This window comes from Bubalus kerabau, chromosome X (genome assembly GCF_029407905.1).
Source record: "Bubalus kerabau isolate K-KA32 ecotype Philippines breed swamp buffalo chromosome X, PCC_UOA_SB_1v2, whole genome shotgun sequence".
Classification (NCBI taxonomy): domain Eukaryota; kingdom Metazoa; phylum Chordata; class Mammalia; order Artiodactyla; family Bovidae; genus Bubalus; species Bubalus kerabau.
This window is the reverse complement of record NC_073647.1, coordinates 24,023,017-24,045,033: the sequence shown is the minus strand read 5'-3', so window position 1 is coordinate 24,045,033 and position 22,017 is coordinate 24,023,017. Positions and strand designations below refer to the sequence as shown.

At 42.6% G+C, this 22,017-nt stretch overlaps 1 protein-coding gene and 1 long non-coding RNA gene across 3 annotated transcripts in view; both read right to left on the bottom strand.

Annotated features, from left to right (window-relative positions):
* LOC129639593 (MAP7 domain-containing protein 3-like) overlaps nt 1-11,160 on the bottom strand; it is a 36,717-nt gene extending 25,557 nt beyond the window's left edge. The window contains exons 1-7 of the mRNA XM_055564721.1: nt 11,031-11,160; nt 8,859-8,959; nt 5,572-5,670; nt 5,395-5,478; nt 3,846-4,009; nt 829-940; nt 187-285 (exon numbers count right to left, since the gene is read on the bottom strand). Of these exons, the coding sequence (XP_055420696.1) occupies nt 187-285; nt 829-940; nt 3,846-4,009; nt 5,395-5,478; nt 5,572-5,670; nt 8,859-8,940 (640 nt within the window). The 5' untranslated portion in view covers nt 8,941-8,959; nt 11,031-11,160. The remainder of the gene's footprint in view (nt 1-186; nt 286-828; nt 941-3,845; nt 4,010-5,394; nt 5,479-5,571; nt 5,671-8,858; nt 8,960-11,030) is intronic.
* An 8,200-nt stretch (nt 11,161-19,360) lies between these two features.
* Nucleotides 19,361-21,644, bottom strand: LOC129638718 (uncharacterized). 2 transcript variants are annotated; one of them, XR_008707988.1, is made up of 2 exons: nt 21,505-21,644; nt 19,361-19,638 (listed from the first exon to the last, which is right to left on the bottom strand). It is a non-coding gene; the product is annotated as an uncharacterized LOC129638718 (long non-coding RNA). The 2 variants fall into 2 exon arrangements; XR_008707989.1 differs by having other exon boundaries at nt 19,361-19,754; nt 21,505-21,643.
* Between the last annotated feature and the right edge of the window lie 373 nt (nt 21,645-22,017).

The window sequence follows — 22,017 nt, the reverse complement described above, 5'->3', positions numbered from 1 at the left end:
AGAAACGGATTTATACTGATGAAAATACAAAAAAGTAATGACCATCTCTACTGCGGAACGTGGTGCTCTTCTAAAATAAATCTAAATGTCCTACGATCTAAAGAGTAAGTGGTACTATAGAAATACATATAAAGACTTGATTTCACTGGTTTGAAATTCAGTAAAATACATGAAATAAATACTTACTCTTGGCAACAGAATTTTGAAGACCAGTAGGTGACATTTGTCTATGTAATCCACAAGTCCCCTGCTCAAGCCTTTCAGCAGATGTAGTATGTTTGTTGACTGAGAAAAGATACAAGATTTACTGTACTCATATTTAAAAGAGCATCATTAGCTGAAACAAGATGAGCTCATGATGTACTTATACAGAGCATAAACATGTATTAATTAGGTACACAATGCTCACTGTCGATCATTCCTTATAAATTATGGAAATTTAACTTACATTTTATGCAATTGCTTAGAATTACATCCACACATAGGAAAAATTATAGTACATCATTAGTAAACAGGGCAATTTATTTTTAAAATATGCACTGGATAAAGGTGTGTAAAGCTTATCAATTATTCATTTTAACACAGATTACAAGTTTAAATGGTTAAGATTTTGGATATACTGTATAAAATAAAGTTATTCTAAAATTTCACCTGTTTCTTTGGCAATCTCACACGACACAAACTTCAATGCATGCCAAAGAATATATGGCAGTGTTTTCACTTAGGAGACAAAGCTGAAAACCCATTGTAAATGCAACCTTATACCAACAGCTAATATTTACATGTGAAAATGAATAAACTTCAAAGTTTAGCAGTTGTATTAATTACCGGTCTTATTTTGGGAATTTACTGTCGTAGAGCCTGCCCACGACCCCCTTTTTTGACGGTCAATGCAGCTGCTCCTTTCCAGTGTACGATGAAGGATGGCTTTGACTTTCTCCTATTTAAAATAAAAGCCAATAAATGTTTACGTATGTATTATATTCACTAGTATAATTCTGATCTATCAGTTATAAAATACCCCTACCACCAAATTTTTTAATCAGGCAAAATTTTTTTTTATAAAAGAGAAAAGTTAAAATTGGAAACACCTCAGGTATGAATCCATACTTTCCCAACTAAGTAGGTTTTAATCTTACGGATAGGAATCGAGAAACTCACCATGCTTCCCTCTTTGCTTGTTTCATCAGGAAATTTAGAAATAAAGGTGTAGCCTATTCCAGCAACTATACAAGGACTGAGTAGTACGCTTCGATGTATGCTCATCATACCTTATGTTTTATTATTTTCTTATTTTAATTTCCCCCTCTGCTTGATTCCCTCAAACATTTATTTTCTCATTTGGTTGTGGTATATAGTTTTAAAAATATACCTTAAATTCTTTGTAGAATGAGGCAGGATAAAAAATCAACTAATATGTGTAAGTGAAACTATGCCAGATCATCTATTATATCCACATTTCTAACTTCTTAAATTCTGGTGTTAACTAATCAAGTTTTTAAAAAGAGATGTGTTTGTCTTGACCTCAGCTTTAGTCTAAACCGTGCAGGATAACAGGTCTATGAATGCAAATGCTACACAGTGGGCAAACAGCGCCACTGTCAGAAATGAGATGCAGTTTTCTATGCCTCATCTCTGTGCTGTAACATACCATGGACTACACTCACGTAAGCAAATCAACCTCAGGGCCAGAAAGTTTTCTATTCTTCCCTGACAGCAACTGTTTCCTAGCAACATCATCCTTACAATGTTCCCAGTTTAGAGGGTGAACATATTAGGAAATTGGAATCATCCATATCCTCTGAGGAGAAAAGCAACTGCAATTTTAAAATGAAACTTATCTAATGACAACATTTTAAATTATATTTTCTAACAGAAAGGAAGTTGTCCTAAATTACTTAGACACCCCAGAAGTATAATAAAGATTACACACAGAATATTCTTGTATTATTAAAACCTCTCTCCTAAGCTCTTTTGCTGTTTCCAGATGTGCTGACCCTCCATGCTCTTTCAGGTTCCTTCTGGCATCTGCAGCTCATGTGCAAGCTCCTGTCCTCCTTCCCATGTGCCCCTCACACTCGCCCCTCCTCCCCACCACTGAGTCTGGGGTTTTTTCCTGCTCTGCTGAATCATTCTCTTTTTCTATGTGCAGCCTCCTAAGTGATGACCGGTCCCTGCTCTGTCTAGGGCTTTCCCGCACTAGCTCTCTGGGGCCAGTTCTCTTTGGACCTTTCCCCTTGCCTTCTGGGCTCTTGTCTGGCGCTTTCTCTCTGGCTCCCACCCTGTCTACAGTGCCATTTTGTTGCTTCTTCCTTTCCTGTGTTCTCTCTCAGGTTCCTCTTCTCCTAAGATGGTCTTTTCTACTCGCAGTCCTTGGGGCTCTCCCTCTGTCCTCCAGGGGCCTTTCCTGACCCAGCACAGTTTCCTATTTTACTCTCTTTGGTTCTGTCTTTGTCAAGTTCAGTCTCTCTGGCCTTGACTCCTCTTTACCACAGAGAAGTAATTTTAAGGAGACATTTCACAGAGGAAGATAGAGTGATACAAGTTCTGAATGAGAATTCATTCAATACTGGAATGTGGGCAAAAAGACACAGAAGGTGCTAGTGAACCATGGACAGGGAAGAAACACCACAGGAATAGTCCTAAAATAAAGAAGATTCACCGACGGGGATAAGGAGGTGGGGAGGGTTAGGCATTTTCAAGAGCCAACTGTGTGTAAAAGTTAGGAAGAAAAGTGAGCGCTAGAGAAAGACACAGAGAAGAGGGCTCTTGGGAGAGAAATGGAAACAAAGGGAAAAGGAAAGAAAAAATATTTTAAAATTAGAGCAACAGAAAAAAAAAGAGAGGTTAAAAACCCCCACACTGAGAGAACAATGGCAGAAACTCCAAAGATGAGGAGCAAAAAGGAGGGAGAAGCTAAGACAAAGAAAGGAGAAAGAAAAAGGGGGTGCTATTGGCGGGAAAGGGCCAGAGCCAGACAAAGAGCCAGAGACAGGCCAAGGCTCCCTCAGGGACACTTGAGGGGCACTGGAACAAAGAGCAAGAGAGAATGACAGTGAAGAATAGGATGGAACATGCCAATTCCAAAGGAGCCAAGGACACTCATAGTAAAGATGTGCAACAACCTAGAGGAGAAAAACTTGGTGTCAGAGAGAATCCTACAAATTCAGATAGGTAACCAGATGCCCACAGAGAAAGAGCCAAAAGCAAACTGACTGAAGAGGGACAGGGAGGGAAAGAGAGGGCAGGACAAAGGTAGTGACTCGTATCAACAGAGTGCCAAAGACACCCAAACAGAGTCCAGATAGCAAGAGAGCAAGGCCACAGCACAGAGAAAGGAACAATAAGGGGAGAGCGAGAGAGAGCAAACAAAAGGGAGCCGGGAACCATGGGAGAGTGGAAGGCTCTGATCCAGCTGGGCTCTGCCACTCTCACAATGAGGGCAGTGGTGAGAAGGGGGGTGGTCGGTCATGGGCAGAGGGGGCCCTATCAGAGAGGGCCTGAGAGTGGGTGGTGAATACCAGGCAATGGGACAACACCTTTGGTAGGAGAGAGAGCGCGCCTCAGAACAAAGCCCAGGCTGCAGGCACCCTGCAGGCGCACAGGGCTCTCTCCCTGGATGCGCAAGGCTCGCCTTCACCTCAGTTACTAAGCCTCAACTCAGGCCTCAGATCAGGATGGGGCAAGAGCCGCTAATGTTTAAGGAAAGACCAAAGAAGAATTGGTACTAGTTCCAGAAGAATCGGGGTCGGTTCCAATAAATGCAGAGAAGGGCTAAGAAAAAAGTACTGCAGAACCAGGCAACATAGTGTATCATCTGATTAACAAAGAAGAAAAACACATACCCGTTCCTCCTCTAACATTTCGTTTCTCTTTTTTTCTGCAGATATTCTCCGTTGTTCACCCTTTTCTTTCTGTTCCCTCAGCTTTCGCTGTTTTTCTTCCATCTGTTTTTCATATATGATCTTAGACTTTCTTTCTTTTTGAAGTAGCTGTGTCTCTCTATTAGCTGAAATATTCCAAAAGCAAGGTAAGAGCCAAGAAAATGTTTAAGTTTTCCACATTACAGAGCAGGAAAGTTAGTGTATTTTATTCTCTTTCTTAAAAATAACATAACCTGTGCTAATAACTAAAGATTTATTATATAAATGACCAGAGATGGCCACGAAAGAATCATTTCCACTGGGTGTTCATTTAACTCCTGAGAACTGAATTGGCTTAAATGACTCTCCTCCTGTCCAAACTAAAATTCCAAATTCAAAAGAGATATTGTCTTTCATGTGATGTTTCTGCTGACTTGAGCTGAAGTCAAACCCCATCAGATTAATATGCTGTACATTAAAATAAGAATTAAAAAACACATGGCCAGAACATATGGCTTTTTCCCTTCTAATACGCAACTTCTTTTTAAAGGCCTCATCTAAACAGACCATATTAAGCATGCCAATTTGACCTTCATGAGCTTAGGCACATACCATATTACTGACCAGCATGATGTTTTCCGACATTCAAATTTCCTCTCACTAAAGCCTGAAGAGCATCCATGCAGTTGTAAAAATACTCTTCTAAAGAGCTACAGGAAGAAACTGCTCCTCACCAAAACAGAGACAACTGCTATGCCATTTGAATGAAGGTAAGCACTAGTTTTGCAGTGGATTTACAGGGCCAGATGAGGAAAATAAATAGCTGAAAAAGCATTCTCTCAAGATTATGGTTCTTTTAGAAAAGAATATTATTTTTTAATATAAATTTACTTATTTTAATTGGAGGATTCTTTTAGATCTTCATTGATACCAAGTCACACTTGAGACAGCATAGCTATCCGTGAAAGACACCATATCTATGGTAAGATTATTAGCAAATTCATTTATGTTTTTGGCCGTGCCATGGCTTGTGGGATCTTGGTTCCCCAGTCTGGGATTGAACCCCAGGCCTCTGGCAGTGAAAGCACAGGGTTAACCACTGGACCTCCAGGGAATTCCTTCATTTTTGTTTTCAGAGTCATTTTTACTGAAATCCCCATTTTGCTTGTTTCTACAAACACTGAAGAAATTTTCATACTTTAGTTTTCAGAAAATTAAAGCTAACAGAAACTACTCTTTCAAAAATAAAACAATTTGGCCAAATATTGTTCTCTATCTCATTTAGTATATGCTTTTAATCCAATATAACACAAATTAAAAAGTAACACATACTGTATAACATATACTATTAAAAAAAGATTAAAAAGTAAAACCACTTTGAAAATATGTAACCTTCATGTAAAATGTATTCATTTTGATTTTTTTTAAAGTCTAAAATATACCATCATCCTGATTCATTTTGCTGTACAGTATAAACTGATGCAACATTATAACGTAACTATACTCCAATAAAAATTAATTTAAAAAATACCATCATCTTGTCTTTTTTTCTCTTGTCTCCGCTCCTTTACTAATCTTTGTTTGATGTCATTTTTAAGCACAGAGCCATCTATTACTAAAAAAAAAGAATATAATTAGATATCAATAGGATATCAAACGTAAAGGAAATAACACTTTGACATCGATTAAAGTACTTTAGAAATTATACCTGGCTTAAATGGTGATTTTATATTTGAAGGCGGAGATGCAAGTGAACTAAAGCTACCTTGACTTCGTCTTTCTTCAGCAATGGCATTAGCAGCAGCAACTATAATACAGGGAGATAAAGGAAAGGGATTAAATATTAAGAAGACAAACAGCTAATCCAGGGGCGGCAAATTGTATCTTCGAGAATAAAGGATAGCATCTCTTCTAGAAGGCATGACAGATGACTCGGGGTCAGCAAAGACATACTGAGCACCTATGATGTTCAACAAGAATTCAACCAAGAATTAACCCTGTTTACTGTAGACATGCCAGCCTATCTGCACACAGTTGTCAGTGGAAGCAGCAGCATGAGCTGGTGGACGAATAACAGCTCATGAGTAACAGATCTCAAAAATGCCTCAGACAAGACATTACACCAAGTACTAGGAAAACTGAGCTGGCAAGGAGTCGGAAAAAATGTTTCGCCATAAATTGGGCGAATTTAAACAAGATTTGGAGTTTATAGATTTGAATTTGGTAGCACAAGTGTCAACAGTGAGAGCCTCAGAGATTGGGCCCAATATTAAGGAGAACATTTATAAATTACCTTGATCAGGGGCTACCGACCCTGGCTCCCCAGTAGTCACCCAAATTGTTTTAAAAAAAAAATGAGCAATGCTTTCCCCTCCCCACTTCCACTCTCTGAGAATGGGGCCCAGGCCTCTGCAGTTGCTGAGAAACACTCAAAGAAGTTCCAATGGGATGGTATTTTTCGAGGTAGGAAAATACCAAGTTAATAAATATTAACACATCTTGTGTAAACAGGTCGAAAATGGTCAATAAACTTCAATAAGGGTTAAGTATAAGAGTGTGGGAGCACAATTTGAGGGAAAGTAAGAAAAACTAAAATTGTGGGTGATACCAAAACAAGTTATTGGGGAATTCCCTGAACTCTTTCCATGTATGACTGTATCTAAAATGCCTCACAGTAGCAGGCATCTTCAGGAAGGACCTGGAGAAGAACACTGAAAACTCTCTTCTACCCTAGTATAAAAGCACAGGAAACATGCCCCTGTGATACTGCATACATACAGTTCTGGTCTCTACATATCAAGAAAAACGCACAACAGTTGAAGACGGGCAGTTAAAATAAGAGACTAGAGGGTCTGTGGTTGTACTCAGAATGAATGGACTCTGAGATGTTACTTGCCACTGATGAAAGATATCTGGGAGCCATTTGACAGAGTAACCCTGAAAGTGACACACAACTGCTGCCATAGAGACCACCGTTTCAAAAGGGGAAATGATTTTTTTTAATCCCAGAGACCAAATAGCTCAGATAATCCACGATCTAGCTAAATCTGAATTGAAGATTAGACTCTTCTAAACTTCTTCAGTTATAAACTTCTTCAGGAATTTATCAATTTTGTGGACCACAATTATTCTCTGAATTTCAGTCCTGGTGTATTAAGACAATTCTTATATAGTCTATAAGTTAAATAAACCATCCTACACCCACCCCTTCCACTCACATTTCTATGTGAGCATAGAGAAAACCACCGCTGCTTTTGTATATTCCGTTTTCCTGCTTAAAAGTCCTAAGGAAAGTCCATATTTTGGCACAATTTAGTTGGCCATAAGGACAATTTCCCTCAAAATGTACAATTTTACCACAGTTAAAGATCTTATTAATCACAAGTAAACGTAAAAGTAGTTGTTGTGGCAATAATTAACCATACCATATACAGGTTATAATATCAAATCTAATTTTTTTTTTTTTTTTGGCTGCACAGGGTGGTTTGCGGGATCTCAGTTCTCTGACCAGGGATTGATCCCAGGCCATGGCAGTGAAAGTGCCAAGTCCTAACCATTAGACAACCAGAAAATGTCCCTCAAATCTGATTTTTAGACCCTTACTTCCAAATTCCTACTGACAAGAAATATATTCACCAAAAGGACAGGCTCTAAAAATGTCCAGACACTAGGGGAAAGCCTCCATGTCTGGAGTTAACAAAAGAAACATTTTATTCAACTCCATTCAATGCAGAATTTAATTCACTTTAAAGTAACAGGTGCAATAGAGTATTTCTATAGTTCTTATACTAATTCTAAACTCCAAATTAAAGTTAAAAGTTACTTTCTGCCTGGAGATTAAATAAGAAAACATGTAGATTTTATTACTAAAACTGAATTATGACTCTTAATCTGTATTTCCAAAAAACGGCCATAATCAATAATGTATATCACTTTCACCATTTATGAAGTTGTTTTCATTGATTACCTCATTTAATTCTCATAATAATCCTATGAAGTGGATATTATTTTCTTTACAGATGAGCAAACTGAAGCTAAATATAACTTTCCCAGATTACACAGACAGGAACTGGTAAAGCCAGAACTTACTTCAATTGCAACTTTACTTTGAAATATTACATAATTATGAGGGACCAGACTGTACAAAACCCACATCAACCTTTATATGACTTAGTTTAATACTCCTACTTCAGCTACTTTTAAGGTTACTTCTTTTTAAAATACCACAAGGAATTAAGATCTAAATGTATACAACTTATTCAACAATAAGTAAATGAAATATATTGGTTTTGGTATAAAACATACTTTGGAAATACAGCAATGGAAATTATTTTAAAATAAAGCATTTACCCTTTTATTTTTTTTAAAGAAATAGCTGTGGCTAAGAAAAGCCTAACTTTGAAGAAAATGTGTAAAAAACAATACAAAAAGAAAACGATTCTCAATTTTTTTTTTTTTTGGTGGCACCTCAAGGCTTGTGGCAATTTAGTTCCCCAACCAGGGATGAACCCTCAGCAGTGACAGCAGAGTCCTAACCCCTGGACCACCAGGGAACTCAGCCATTCTCCTTCTACGAGGAGAAAATAAAAATCATTCCAGCTATCTAACCCAATAAAAGCCTCAGAATAAAATGAACCAAAAACAGGTGCCATTAGAATGCCAAAGTTAAAGAATATTTTACACTTGGTAGACTTTTAAAAGATATCATTGAAATTTTGAGGCCCCTTCTGGACATAAAGCATTTTAGGTCATTACTGACTTCAACATAGTAGAAAATTTCTGCTTCTCTCCTAAACCTCCTACCTCAACACATAATCTGTGTCATAAGGGCTCTGCTCTACTAGGGCAAGCAAAATGCAAGAAAGGAAGAACATTTTTCTAAGACAGTTATTTCAAGAATGGTAATAATCTTCCTAAATCTGCACCCAAGCACGATCACCCCAAAATGTTTAACCTTATGAGATATCAATGATAAATATTCATCCCAAAACTTACTAGCAATTCTGCACTGTCTGCCACAGTTGTTGCTCTTGACATCACAGAGTTCCACATAAAATCTACAGCCCCACCTCTCCATGGCCTTTCTTCAGTACTAACTGGAAACATTAAATCACATCAACTAGTGAAATAGTATTTTTTATTACTTAGCAAAGGGCATAGATTGCAAAAAAAAATTAATGAAAGGTTTTTTAAAAAGTATTTTAAGAAGGGCTATGGTTGTGGCAAGAAACAAGCATACCATGAAACCAAATTGCTACAGATTAACGAATATAGTGCTCTTCACTGTTGTTTGGGTAACAGAATAAGAGGTAAATTGCTACAAGTCTTGAGCTCCTGCTGGATGCAGTCTTCAAAGCTAGGCTGCCGGTGGTATCTAGCAGCAGACTGTCTTCCAGCAACCCAGTCCCTGAGCCTTCCCACACAGCTGCTGGCCCAGTCCTGGATCCACCCTTCTTCAAAGCTGAGTAGTTTGGAGTGGTGGGGTCCCCTGCAGATCCGTTCCACCCGCACCAAGGCTCTCTGTTCATGGCCTTATTACTCAAAGTTTGCATGTCATTAGGCCAGGGAGAGGGTGAGAAAATATTAAGAAAAAAAAAAAAAAGAAACCAAAGAAATTTGCAATCAGGGAACAACAAAAATAAGGGGGATTCAAGGAATTTTGCCTAAAACAGCAACAAAGTTTACTCACTGTTATTTGTATAGGAGAAAAGTAGCAATTGCCACAGAGTGGCAGCACATTTCATTGACCCTTTGTCCCCTTCAGGAAAATGCTGTGACCATGAAGTAAGTTCTTTCTCATCAAGGTGATCCTCTGAAAACTTTAATATGTGATGTTTTCATTTCTAATATGAAATGGGCAGCAAAGATGTCAACTAGGGTTCTGGGTTAAGCCTTTTTTGTTTTCAAGTTTTTGGTTTGAAATACTGTGAATTACAAGCAACTGTCCCATGTAAAATTTTAAAAATACTTTACAATGTTCAATATAAAAAATACGTTGGGGGGGGGGGCGCGGTTATCCAGAATGCTGGTTAGTTTAAATCAGTGAAATAAGTCAATGTCAGAGAACCTTAGGTGCCAATAAGCAATAAAACAATCTGAATTTATTGCAAACTCTCCCTGTAGGTGAACCATAATAAACTAAAGACATAAGAGTTTTTCCCCCTGTGCCATAATGAAAGTGTATTTGCTGCTGACATAGTCTCTGCGGAGTTAATTCAAAGCGTTCTGAAGTAACATAAACCCTTCCAATTGCAGCCAGTCTAAATTAATTTAACTGCAAATGGAAAATTCCCGAAGGACTTCAATCAAATCAAGAAGACGGTTGTACTCAAGCTCATATAGGAGGAAACTAGCTCGAGAACTAAAAGCAACCTCCCACAAGCAACATATACTAGCTCAAGCACTGGAGCAGTCTCCTGGGCTAAGCCATGCGCTGCCAAATTTTATAAAATAAAACGATTTGGGATCAAAATTTCTTTGGTGATGAGACCAGTTTAGAAGAAAGCACCCAGAAGCGCTGAGTTTCGTTCAGTTCAGCCTAGGGTCTGCAAGACGTCCCACGGAAGGTGACACCCTGGCGATCACGTGCTACAGGAGGCAAGCCAAGAGGAGCGGGGGATGGGGACAAGTCTCATCCCAAATTTCAAATCAAGACCCTCACGGCCCCCTCCTCACAGGACCTTAACCAGATCCTAACCAGGAGAGTGCTGGAGGTCAAGCCTCCGGAGAGCCCGGGGTTCCGATTGTGGAAGACGAAGAAAGCTCGAGCGTCGAGGGCTCAGGGAAATCTCCAGGACTGCCCGCCGCCCCCCAAAGGCAGGCGGGGCTCGGGGTTGTCCTCGGGCTCCCGGGGGCCAGGCGCCCGCCCTCCCGCCCCAGTAGCGCCCGTTAGTTCTCTCGGGCCCCGCCCGCCGGAGGGGGTGCGGCCGTCGGCAGTGGCAGTTGGACCGCGGGGCTGAAGGACTTGGGCTGGTCTCCCCTCCCGCCCTCGGTCCCTCTCGGCGACCCGTCCCGTCCCAGGGCGCTCCGACGGGGGTGAGAGGAGGACCCGACGGCGCGCGAGGCGACTCCGGAGTCGAGTTCTCCCGCTCCGACGATCCCCGAAGCCGCGGGAATCCCGCGTCCCGCACGGGCCCGAGAACCCCCGGGAGCCGCCGGCCCGCTCACCCATCCGTTCGCGCAGTCCCTTCAAGGATGTGCCGCCGCCTGCGCGCTCCGCCACCTTCGGAGCAGCCGAGCCGGGAGCCGCTACAGGCGCTGGGGCCCTAGTGCGCAGGCTCTGGCGCGGCCGCTGCGGGGCCGACGCCGTGGCGTCGTCGGGGGGCGGGAAGGGGCGGGGCCCAAAGGGCCGCCGCGCCCACCTCGGACCCGCGACCGGTCAGCGCTGCCTTCTGCGCACCAAGTTGTGAGCCGCTGGGCGGTGACGACCAGGTGTGAATAAAGACACCCTCTTCTACTTCCCCTGCTTTCCTCGCACCGTGCATCCTGGAGGCCGGCCGATTATCAGCCGGCCATCCAACATTTCCTTTTTCCTCACTTGACCTAACAACGCAGGAACATCTTCCCTTCATTCGTTTGTTCACTTATGGAGGTCTTCTTGAGTGCCTCCTTGGTGCGCTTGCATCATGAGTTTGCTAGTCTTTGAAACACGATGGAAAGACCCAGGTTGAGGGAAGAGTGATGCTCTAGGGTTCCTGTGATGCTCTAGGGGGCTTGATCACAAGGAAAGATTTTCTTAAAACTGTAGAATAACTCGTGACACTGTTAGGTCTCAAAGTTGTGTGAATTATCTTTAGAGTGTCTTTAGGTCTTGAAAGTGAAGGAGAGGACTTATGGATGTTAATCACTCCAGATACATAATTATATATTACATATATAATATTCATAAACGATTCCTATCCGGAATGCATAAAGATCTAAAAAATATTTAAGAAAAAAGCAATTCCCCCCAAAGGGAGCAAAAGGCATGAGCAAGCCTTTCACAGGAGAGAAAACACAAATGGCAATAAGCATAAAAAAAAAAGATTCTCAAACTCTTAAGCACTCAAGAGGACACAAATGAAAACCACAAGATACCATGTTACACCTACAGATTTGGCAAAAATTTAAGAGTGGAAAGTAAGTGTTGGTGAAGATGTAGTTTAAATATTGGTGGAGAAAAATAATACTGTAAACCAACTAGACTTCAATTTGAAAAAATACTAGTGTGTGTTTTTTTTGGGGGGGGCGGGGAACTTTCGGCACTATAGTACCTGAAGCCCTGCTCCTACTTGTATAGAGACACCAGTGTTCTGCATGATATACATAATGGTAGCCATGATTATTAAGACACATGATTAGGGCACAAGCAAAGCACATATACCTACACAGAAATTCAGCTTTGATGAATTTATCTGGAACGTCACCAACAGGTCTCTTTTAATCGATAGATAAACCCTTCTTTTTCTCCAACATCTTTGACAGATCACTGTGAAACATTCAGTAGGTGAGTCATTCAACAAAAGCTTTTATGACCACCCATCCTGCGCCTGACTGGTTGGCTAGAAAGAGACAGGGAAGACCCCCTTAGATGTATCTCTGGGGCTACAGCAGCTCCCTAAGGAGCCCCCGCAGGACTGTCTGTACATTTCTCAGAAAAATTTTGGAACTGAAGACTGCCATCTTGGGGAGACTGAGTGTGTTCTGGAGCCAACTCACTCAGAGCTGGGAAACAACCCAGGCCACTTAACTTCTCTCCGCCTCTGTTTGGAAAGCCTATGTTCCCCAGTGAGCAAAAAAACCCTGAATTCCTGCTATTTCTTTCCTACTTGGCTGTTTTTTCCCTTAAACCTGACACCAGCAGGAAAAATATTCAGAAACCCCACTCATACTAGGTCTAGGAATTGTCACTTTTTTTCTACTAATACATTGAATTCATATGTAATAAACACTCAGTGCACTTATCAAGTCTAACAATTTGTATTGAAACTGCTACCATCACAGCCCTGCGGGAAGAGTTCTAAGCTTCACAGCCGTGAGACAACTGTCCCTCTGCATCCTAGACTACCTGCCAGATTCATCCGTTATATACACAGTCGAGTCAGGGCTCTGGTTTTTCATTCTCTCATTTCTGACTCTTGTCTCACATCTATTGCCGCTTGGCCGTGACACAGGGGGAAGAATGATGCTTCATTCTGGACTCATCTCTTCCAATTCGACTCACACGTTTTCCTCCCTTTTCCCAAATCTGCACTTTCCTTCTCTCTGAGTTCCAGGCTCACCTCAGGCTCTGGTCATTTCTTGCTTGGTTGATAGCAGCTTTCCCAGCTCCAAAATTCCTACTGCAGCACATTGCCCCGACCCCCTCCCACACCAATGACCCTTCAGTCCCCCTCTCCCACTCCCCCCTTTCCCCTTCCCTTTGCACTGAGGACCAGGGTGACCTTGCTCTTTCCTGGGATGTGGTGGGGGAATGATTCTCATGTCCTGAGATCACCAGGGTGGGGGGCGTGAGCTTCTGGGGAGAGGAGGAAGAGGCCAGCACTGTCAGTTGGAGCAGACAAACAGATGGGAAGGGCGTCACGGTGGTGGCGCAATCTGCTAGGAGCAGTGGCTGCATCTTAGAGTCTTAGATACTTACTGTTACTTAGTAACAGATGTCATTTGTCCAGTACTTACACATTGGCAGACACAGTGCTTAAGGTTCTACATGGATTATTTCATCTAATTCTTATACCACTTCGTGATGCAGCTTCTGTTATCTCCTCATTTTACAGATAAGGAAAGAGTTAACCTCCCTGGTGTTAGCACAGTTAGCAAGTGGCAGAGCCAGGATTCAAGGCCATGTATATCTAGTACTTCTTGCACTGTGTCTTCTAATGTACCCGAGGATGAGCCCTAGTCCACTTTTAATTCCTAGCCCATGCCTTCACTTCTCCATTGATGCAGTCCCCACACTCAGCCTATTATTTTTTCTGGCTCAGCCTTGTGGCACATGAGATCTTCGTTTCCCCATCAGGACCAGGGATGGAACCTGAGCCCCTGCATTGGAAGCTCAGAGAGTCTTAACCACTGGACTACCAGAGAAGTCCCTAGACATGCACTTTTTATCACTGGGGAGGTCTTCCTAAAATTAAATCTTTTAACTCAAAACCACTATGACAGTCTCTTAAGTCTTTAATAAGATGGACACAAACTATTCAATAAGAAACCATTGAAAATGGATTTTTAATATATATCTGACAATAGAGATAAATATGACTTCTCTTAAGCAGCCTTTCTTCTAGAAGGCTCAGCTAAGACTGTAAATGCCAGGTACTCAGGGCTGACTTCAATATGTATGTGTAAAGGAAAATGTGCCACATCTATTTCACTGTTTATCCTGTAATGAATATTTCTGAATGAATGAAAGAGTACTGAAAGCCTCCACAGTACTGAAGGAGGAAGAAATGAAAATATTTTCAATGGCCACTGGGGTGTTGAAAAGGTCTAGACTTAAAATTATTAAAGGGCAAGAAAATGTCCTTATATTTTTTGCTTGACTTCAAATACAGTAGAGCAAACATGGGCTGTGTCTTCTCCTTCTAAATACAGGGCCTGGAATATAAAAGGAGCTTCAGGGGATGCCAAAAAGCATAAAATATCAAGGAATGCCCTTTAAAGACACTTTGAAATTTCTAAAAGAGTTAAACCTTGGTAAAATCCAGATGGGAGAGGAGAGGAAAAGAGGCGTTGAGATGGTTTATTAAAACACAGATTGCTGGGCCCCATTCCCAGAGTTTCTGATTCTATAAGTGGGATTAACTGTAGAACATATACCACCAAGGAAATGTACCGAATGTCTAGCGTGATGTCAAGTTCAGCCTGAGTGGTTAATATCATTACACTTTGATGATGATCAATATTTAAAAATTCTAATCCAGATCTAGCATCATCATTACACTTTGATGATGACAAATATTAAAAATTCAAATACAGATCTGGTGTCATGTACATCCTGATACTTGACATTTGTTCACTAAGGGCAGGCAAATGCTTTGCTCTAGGGTTCACTGAAAGCCAGGTCTGGCCAAGGCCTTGGGGTGAGCATTACAATGGAGGGAGGAACGTCACAGACCCTGAGGGGCCAGGCAGGGAAGCCTGAGAACATTTTGTACCACAATTTCCTGAGACAGAGTGTGGTGGTACAACACATTGAATAGACAGTTTTCCTTCTCGTTCCCACCCTCACCTCCATAGGATAGTTCACCCATATCACACAGTCATACCTACATTTGAAAAGAAGCTAACCCAGGTATTGGGAAGGTAAAGAAAGCCAGATCACACACAGGAAGTGAAATGCATAAGAATCTCCTCTCCAAAGAAAGCCAGATCACACACAGGAAGTGAAATGCACAAGAATCTCCTCTCCTTGCCACCCAAGAAGGACAAGTTTCCCAGGGTCAGCCAAAGGACTCAACAATTCTGTCCCTAACTCGGGCTCTTCTTGAGAATCCCTTTGCAAAACTCAATTGTTTGTCACTGGGCTGATATCCTTGGGGAGTCAAAAGCGTGCACCGTAAGCCTCATTGTTTTTTCATGGCCAGCTCACAGATCTCTTTAGAGAATGTGTACTCTTAGAGACAAAAGGGCCTGACAGGGCAAAGGGGAACTTCTGTGCACATGCTTTGAGGCACGTGGGTCTGCGGGGATGCACACGTGGGCAGCCAAGAGGTGAAGCAGGCTTCCAACGGGTTGTCATCTCTCTATGCAGCTGGGCTGAAAGATTCAGTAACATAGAAAAAAACTTACGAGTCAGCCAGACATCCAAGCCCTTGAAAAGAAAATCCTCCAGAATTTTCAAAGTGTTGGGATAGATGGAGGGTGGGGGGCAGAGGAAAGGAAAAGAGCATTATCTCTGAGGCCAAGTAAATAGAACATCTTTCCCTGCTCTCAGGAAAGACACATTCCCTTGACATTGCTTTTCTTTAGTTTCTAGATATTAGTGTCGAGGACAGATCACAGAATGTGAGCGCTGAGAAGGAACATCAAGGCCACTACATTGAGTCCTCTTATTCTCCCCTGAGGCTCAGAGAGGTTTGCTGATGCAAGTTCCCACAGCTGATGGAACCCAGGTCTCCCAGCACCCTATCTAATGAACTTTCCTCTGCACACCCGTGAAAGGCTGTGCACACAATCTTTTAGAAGAAGAAGGAAAAAAGTGAGAATTGCTGACCCAGTGCTAGGAACCACTATGTAATCCAGCTGGAATTTGACCTATATCCTCCCGATGAAACTGAAACGGACATGGGAGGGAAACAGATGGAGATCCTGCTGAGGTATGAAAGACACACTTAAAGGATGTTGAACAACGGTTATTATTGTGAAGGAACCAGTGAACTGGCTCCTACCTGCTGCTCCACATAATTCTCACTACATCCTCACAGGAACCCTATTCTGTCTGCAACAGCAAAACCAGACAAACATTTGGGCTCAAGCCGATCTCTTGATCTCTACGCTTCCCCCTACCCTCACCCCGCCTCACAGAAGCATGATTCGAATTCAGGATAATCTAACTCTAGAGTTCTCGCGAGTTTTCCAGAGGTATTAGGAGCCAGAACAGGCGAGAGCCACCCAAAACAGTGCCTGGTGGTCTATGCTGGGGCTTAAGGAGTGGCCAAGCATGCATGCTAAGTTGCTTCACTTGTGTCCGACTCTTTGCGACCCCATGGACAGTAGCCCTCCAGGCTCCTCTGTCCATAGGATTCTCCAGGCAAGAACACTAGTGGGTTGCCATGCCCTTCTCCAGGGGATCTTCCTGACCCAGGGATTGAACCCATGTCTCTTACGTCTCCTGCATTGGCAGTGGGTTCTTTACCACTGAGCCACCTAGGAATCCCAAAAGAGTGGCCATATACAGCTGTTACTTGAATCTGGAGGTGGGGATGGAGGAGATGATCAAGCACCAGCCAAGCCAGAGAGGCTTCATGGAAGAAGTGGCTTTTAAAACCAGGCTTTATAAATAGTGACTATTTATTGGATAGTAAATTCATGTATGTGTTACCCTCAGAACCCTGCGCAGTGCTCTGTGGAGGGTTTGTGTTCAATATGTTTTTGTTGTTGTCAATATTATTATGCCTGGAGATAATTCAACTGAAACATACCCAGGAGGAATTGTTCAGTCTTCTGGATCTACCCAGTTCTTTTCTTTCTCTGGGAGGAGGAGCCTGGATGCCAAATTCTGGTTCCTTCTGGATGTGCCTACCCTGGGAAACTGCTGAAGAGGCTGACTTCAGAAAGAAAGTGTGAGAAATAAAGCACTGATTTCAATTTCAGTTCTGTAGAAATATTTGGGCAGCCTGCTTGATGGTGTTTTCATGATTAAAAATGACCCCGTGTGTGCACTTAACAGGAACGTGGGCCACAGCAGGCCTGACATATGCTTTTCCCATCTCCATATGTTTCACTTATATCTTAATCCTCAGCCTGCTGGGAAAGAACTGGGTAAGATGGCACTTTGGGGACCGCTTTCAGTTGGTCTCGTGTGATTTTCTTAGCCTATGGTCTTCACACATCCTCCACTGTGAGTTGGAATCTGGCCCCAGGCCTGTGGAATTGCCACAGGGCTGACTGCAGGGGAAAGAACATTCTAAATGAGAAAGGACTTTGTTCACATGTGAGTCAGGGATGTGTTTGCTCTGTTTAAAGAAGGGGGAATGATATTTGAAGCAAATTCGTTCAGGGAGAAATGCTGCCATTATATATAAACGTTCGAAATTTAGTGACTGGCTGGCTACCAACTTGCCTCTTGCCCACTGTCACCTGGTCGTTCATCAGTCGAGAATCTGCCTACAATGCAGGATTCCCAGGGAAACGCAAGTTCAATCCCTAGGTTGGGAAGATCCCCTGAAAAGGGCATGGCAACCCACTCCGGTATTCTTGCCTGGAGATTCCAATGGACAGAGGAGACTGAAGGGCTACAGTCCATGGGGTTGCAAAGAGCTGGACACAACTGAAGCAACTTAACACACATGCACGTGTGGTAAAAAGAGCATGGGCTTTGGAGCTCAAAATATCTGGGCTTGCTTCCCAGTCCTGCCACCTAAAGACTCTTTGACCCTGCGCTTAGGTTTCCTCATCTGTAAAATGAGGAAACAATTGCTTAAAACTGTTTGATAAATCTTGAAATCACTTGAGGTAAAGCATCAGATGTTCAGTATACAGTATGAGCTAGACATAAAGTAGTAGTAATAATAGCTAATATTAGTAATAATAACAATAGCTATAATAGTAATACCAATAGCTAATATTTCAGAGGCATGCATTATGTGCCAGGCTTTGAGTTACGCACTTTTTCCCCACGTTGATCCACTTAGTTTGACAATAATTCTATGAGGTCAGAAGAATTCTCCCCTAAAATGCCTAATACTATTAATCATGACGATATACAATACAGCTCAGATCAGGATAATCCCACACTTATTAATCCTGCTTTTTCGCCCTCATTTGCCCTCACACCTCCCCATCCTCCTCCGCACAGAGTTTTCATTTGAGTCCAGAGCGCTGGAGTTGTCTCACCAGGTACCAGACAGGGGAATGAACACAGGAGGCCAAGAGCACAAACATTTTGCAACCCAAATGCTGGAAGAAGGCTTTGCAGTCAGAGATAAGAGATCAAATGTTCATGCAAAGAGTACTAATAGTGTGGAACTATCTAACAAAAGGGCTTATTTGCGGGGGAGGGGGGCGGGGAACAAACATGAGGGTCATTCAGAAATCTCCTTTTAAAGCAGAATACTGGAGCTTCACAGAAGGCCGGGACTCTTTGTGTTCCTGCTACCACCCTCCTTCCGTCTCTGCTTCCCTCAGCTGTTGTGGGGGGCGGGGAAGCGGGGTCAAGGTGGGGCCTTTTCCCTTCAGGTGGCAAGAATCCAGCCGTCCCCTCCCCCAGGCCCCTCTTCCGGTGGGGAACGCACAAGGCGGGAGCAGATAACAGTCCAAACACACAGATGGCTGTCACTAGGATGCTTGTGACACTCTTCTTACAAATGGAAACGGCCTGGTTGGAAGCTAGCACTTGCAAGAAGAGAGGATCTCCCCTGAGGGTAATCGAAAGCTAAAGCAGCCTCAGATGAGAATCCGCCTCGGAAGCTCATCCTCAGCCTCAGCAGTTTACCGCAAAGAGGGAAGCACATTGGCCTTTAAGCTCTAGAAGGGGGTAACCCAGTCACGTGGCTAAACACACCGCCCCGCCCACCTCCGCTGGCCGGGCAGACACCCGCGGGAAGTGCTGCCTCCGGCGTGAGAGGCTTATTTCAATGCTAACTGAAGACAAAGCAGAATCTATTTTCCCTTTGGCTTCCAGGAAGCCACAGCAGAGAATTTCACCCTTTTTCCCTAACACTGTCTGAGCCTGGTCCCAAATTCTTTCTGACTACGTCTCCCCCTCCCTGCCACTTCTGCCAAATTTCTGGGTGTGTGTGGTCGCAAAGGAGCACAGTCAGCCAGGTCCCCAGAATTCATGGAAACATGACAGAGAGTAATGTAACATTTTGTATTATGTCTAGTTTTAAAATAAAAAAGTCCTGTTTTTCTCCACTGACATTTTACATCACACTCCGAGGCAATCTGTTGTGAAGGGACACTTTGGGGAAAGGCCAAAGATGGAAAAACTCAAACTGGGACTCTTTGGATACCTCGAAGACACTCAATTTCCGGAGCTTAGAGATTTAGTCCGCTGTCCTCTCCCGTCTTACAAAGGAAGCCACTTGGAGAGACTGACTTGTCCAAGGTCACACAGCTAGTAAACGGCAGAGCTCTATATGGTAAAGTTTTCAAAATGCTGTTATACACAATCCAAATGATCACCACAGCAGGGGGCATTTTTGTGTGTTGAAATTAGCTGATGAGTTGTCAGGAGGATTAAAATAACATCTGCAAAGTGGCATGCACAGTTGCTAAGGCAAATGAAATTAAAAGGTTCTATGCATTACACATTTTCTTTCCTTGATATTTATGTCCACATACATTTTGAGTTTACAGAGTTGTAATGTTTGTGTCTATATCACATCTTGATCTCTTTTTTTCACTTAACACAGACCCCATACTTACTATTTTAATGCTTAAAGAACATTCCATCTGGTCCATACCCTACTTTTTTTTTTTTTTAACACGCTACCATTATTGAACATTTGGGTGGTTTCTAGCGTTTCACCATTATATATAGCGAGGCTTGGAACAACCTTATACAGCTTGCCACCCTCCCACCCACTGCGGTCCTTTTTAGCTGGTTTCTTTGGAAAATGTTCTCAAAAATGGAACGAGGCATATAAAGAGCTTTCAAAGAAGATTGCTCTCTAGAGAAATAGCACGTTTACTGTGTTTGTGTGTCATCAGTGATGGCACGCTATGGCAGTCAGAAAAAAAGTGGTTTAACTCTTCTGTCTGGGCATAGAAAAGGAACTTGCGAGTTCTTGGCTGAAACTCCCTAGCCTGGCCTTGCGCGCTCCACCCTTCAGCCCTTGGCAGTGTTAGTGCTTTTCTGGCCTTTTCCTAACTTCCTGCTTCTGCACAGAGTCTTGGAGCAGAAGTGAGCATGCTAATACAGAAGAGGATGAACAGTTCTGTATCAGTAAGTGGCCAAAACCTAGGAAAAGCAACATACAGAAGTTGACTGCCTCAAGGGCTTCACCAAATGAAAGGTGATTCACTTGTAAATTTCCATCACGGACAAAAAGGTGATTTTGGTTTCAAAGATTAGTTGGTAAGAAAAACCTGCCATTTCAGAGAGAAAAATCTCACTGTGGATCTATGTTGCATGTGTTGGTTTGACCATTTGGCCCAGTGGACTTGAGATATCTGTTCTGACTTCTGTCACAAATTACCAATTATTTAACAATAACAGGTTACATATTTTGAGTGTTAAAGACCTTGGCTTCCATGCATCATCTCATTTAATCGTCATAACTACCACGCTCATCCTCCTTTTACGGATGAGGAAACCGAGGCTTAGAAAGATTACCTTTCCCAAAGTCACACACCTAGGAAGTACAAGAGCTGTGATAAGAACTCAGGTCTGATTCTAAGGTCTTTTTGTGCTTGATCTCGTCCTGCCTCTTATATTCTCATTTATGAGATGGGGACTTACCTGCCATACTTACTCCAGTGTTGTTTCAAGGATCAAATGAGAGAAAAACCCCAAAGTGCTTTGCAAAGAGTAAACAAAACATTGTATAGATGTGTAGGCATTTTATAAATGTGAGGCGTGGTCATCACTTGGATTTAATTCGGCTACTGTGATGCTCTAGGCTTCCCTGGTGGCACAGACAGTAAACCGTCTGCCTGCAATGCGGGATACTTCGGTTTGATCCCTGTGTTGGGAAGATCCTCTGGAGAAGGAAATGGCAACCGACTCCACTACTCTTGCCTGTAAAATCCCACGGACAGAGGAGCCTGGTAGGCTACAGTCAATGGGGTCGCAGAGTCAGACACAACTGAGCGACTTCACATGGTCATGGTGATGCTCTAGGACTCTAACCTGGCACAGCTCTAGGCTTTTGGGAGAGACTCAGTCGTTTCTATTTTAAGAACAGTTTCTGGGAAGGGGGTCCCTGATTTCAGTTACACTGTGATATTTGCAAATACAGTGCTCCCCCTCAATAGAACTATCAGGAGAAAGACTTACCGCTGCCGGTGCCATTGCTCCCGATTATGGAGTGATCCATGTTTCAAAAGTCGTTCGGTGAGCTAGATGGGGTTGTGGTCCTCACCTGGTTCAGGTTTTATTGGCGTGGATGAATCAAGAAGCTGGCAAGTAAGTGAAGGAGTGGCTGTGTCCCTGAGGGAGAAACCAGGAGTTAGGCACAGTTCACCTTAATACCTGAGCCAGAGACCAGCCATTGAGAGGATGTTAGCCCTGAAAGAGGCTAATTGAGTTTTACTGTTTTTGTTTGAAAGGTATGCACTGTCCCTATGGGGAAAAGAGAAGGAACACTGTGTAAGTCATATATTGTATTAGACTCGTATGGGAAATTGTGGAACAAGATGCCTTTGGGCATACCTGCTTGTGGCACACCTGTGTGACACACTTGCCTGTCTGGGACATGCCTCCCTGAGTGTGCTGTGCCTCCTGGTCTCTTACATACATGGTCTCTAATTCTAGTAAAACTCTATGAAGTAGATACTATTATTATGCCCA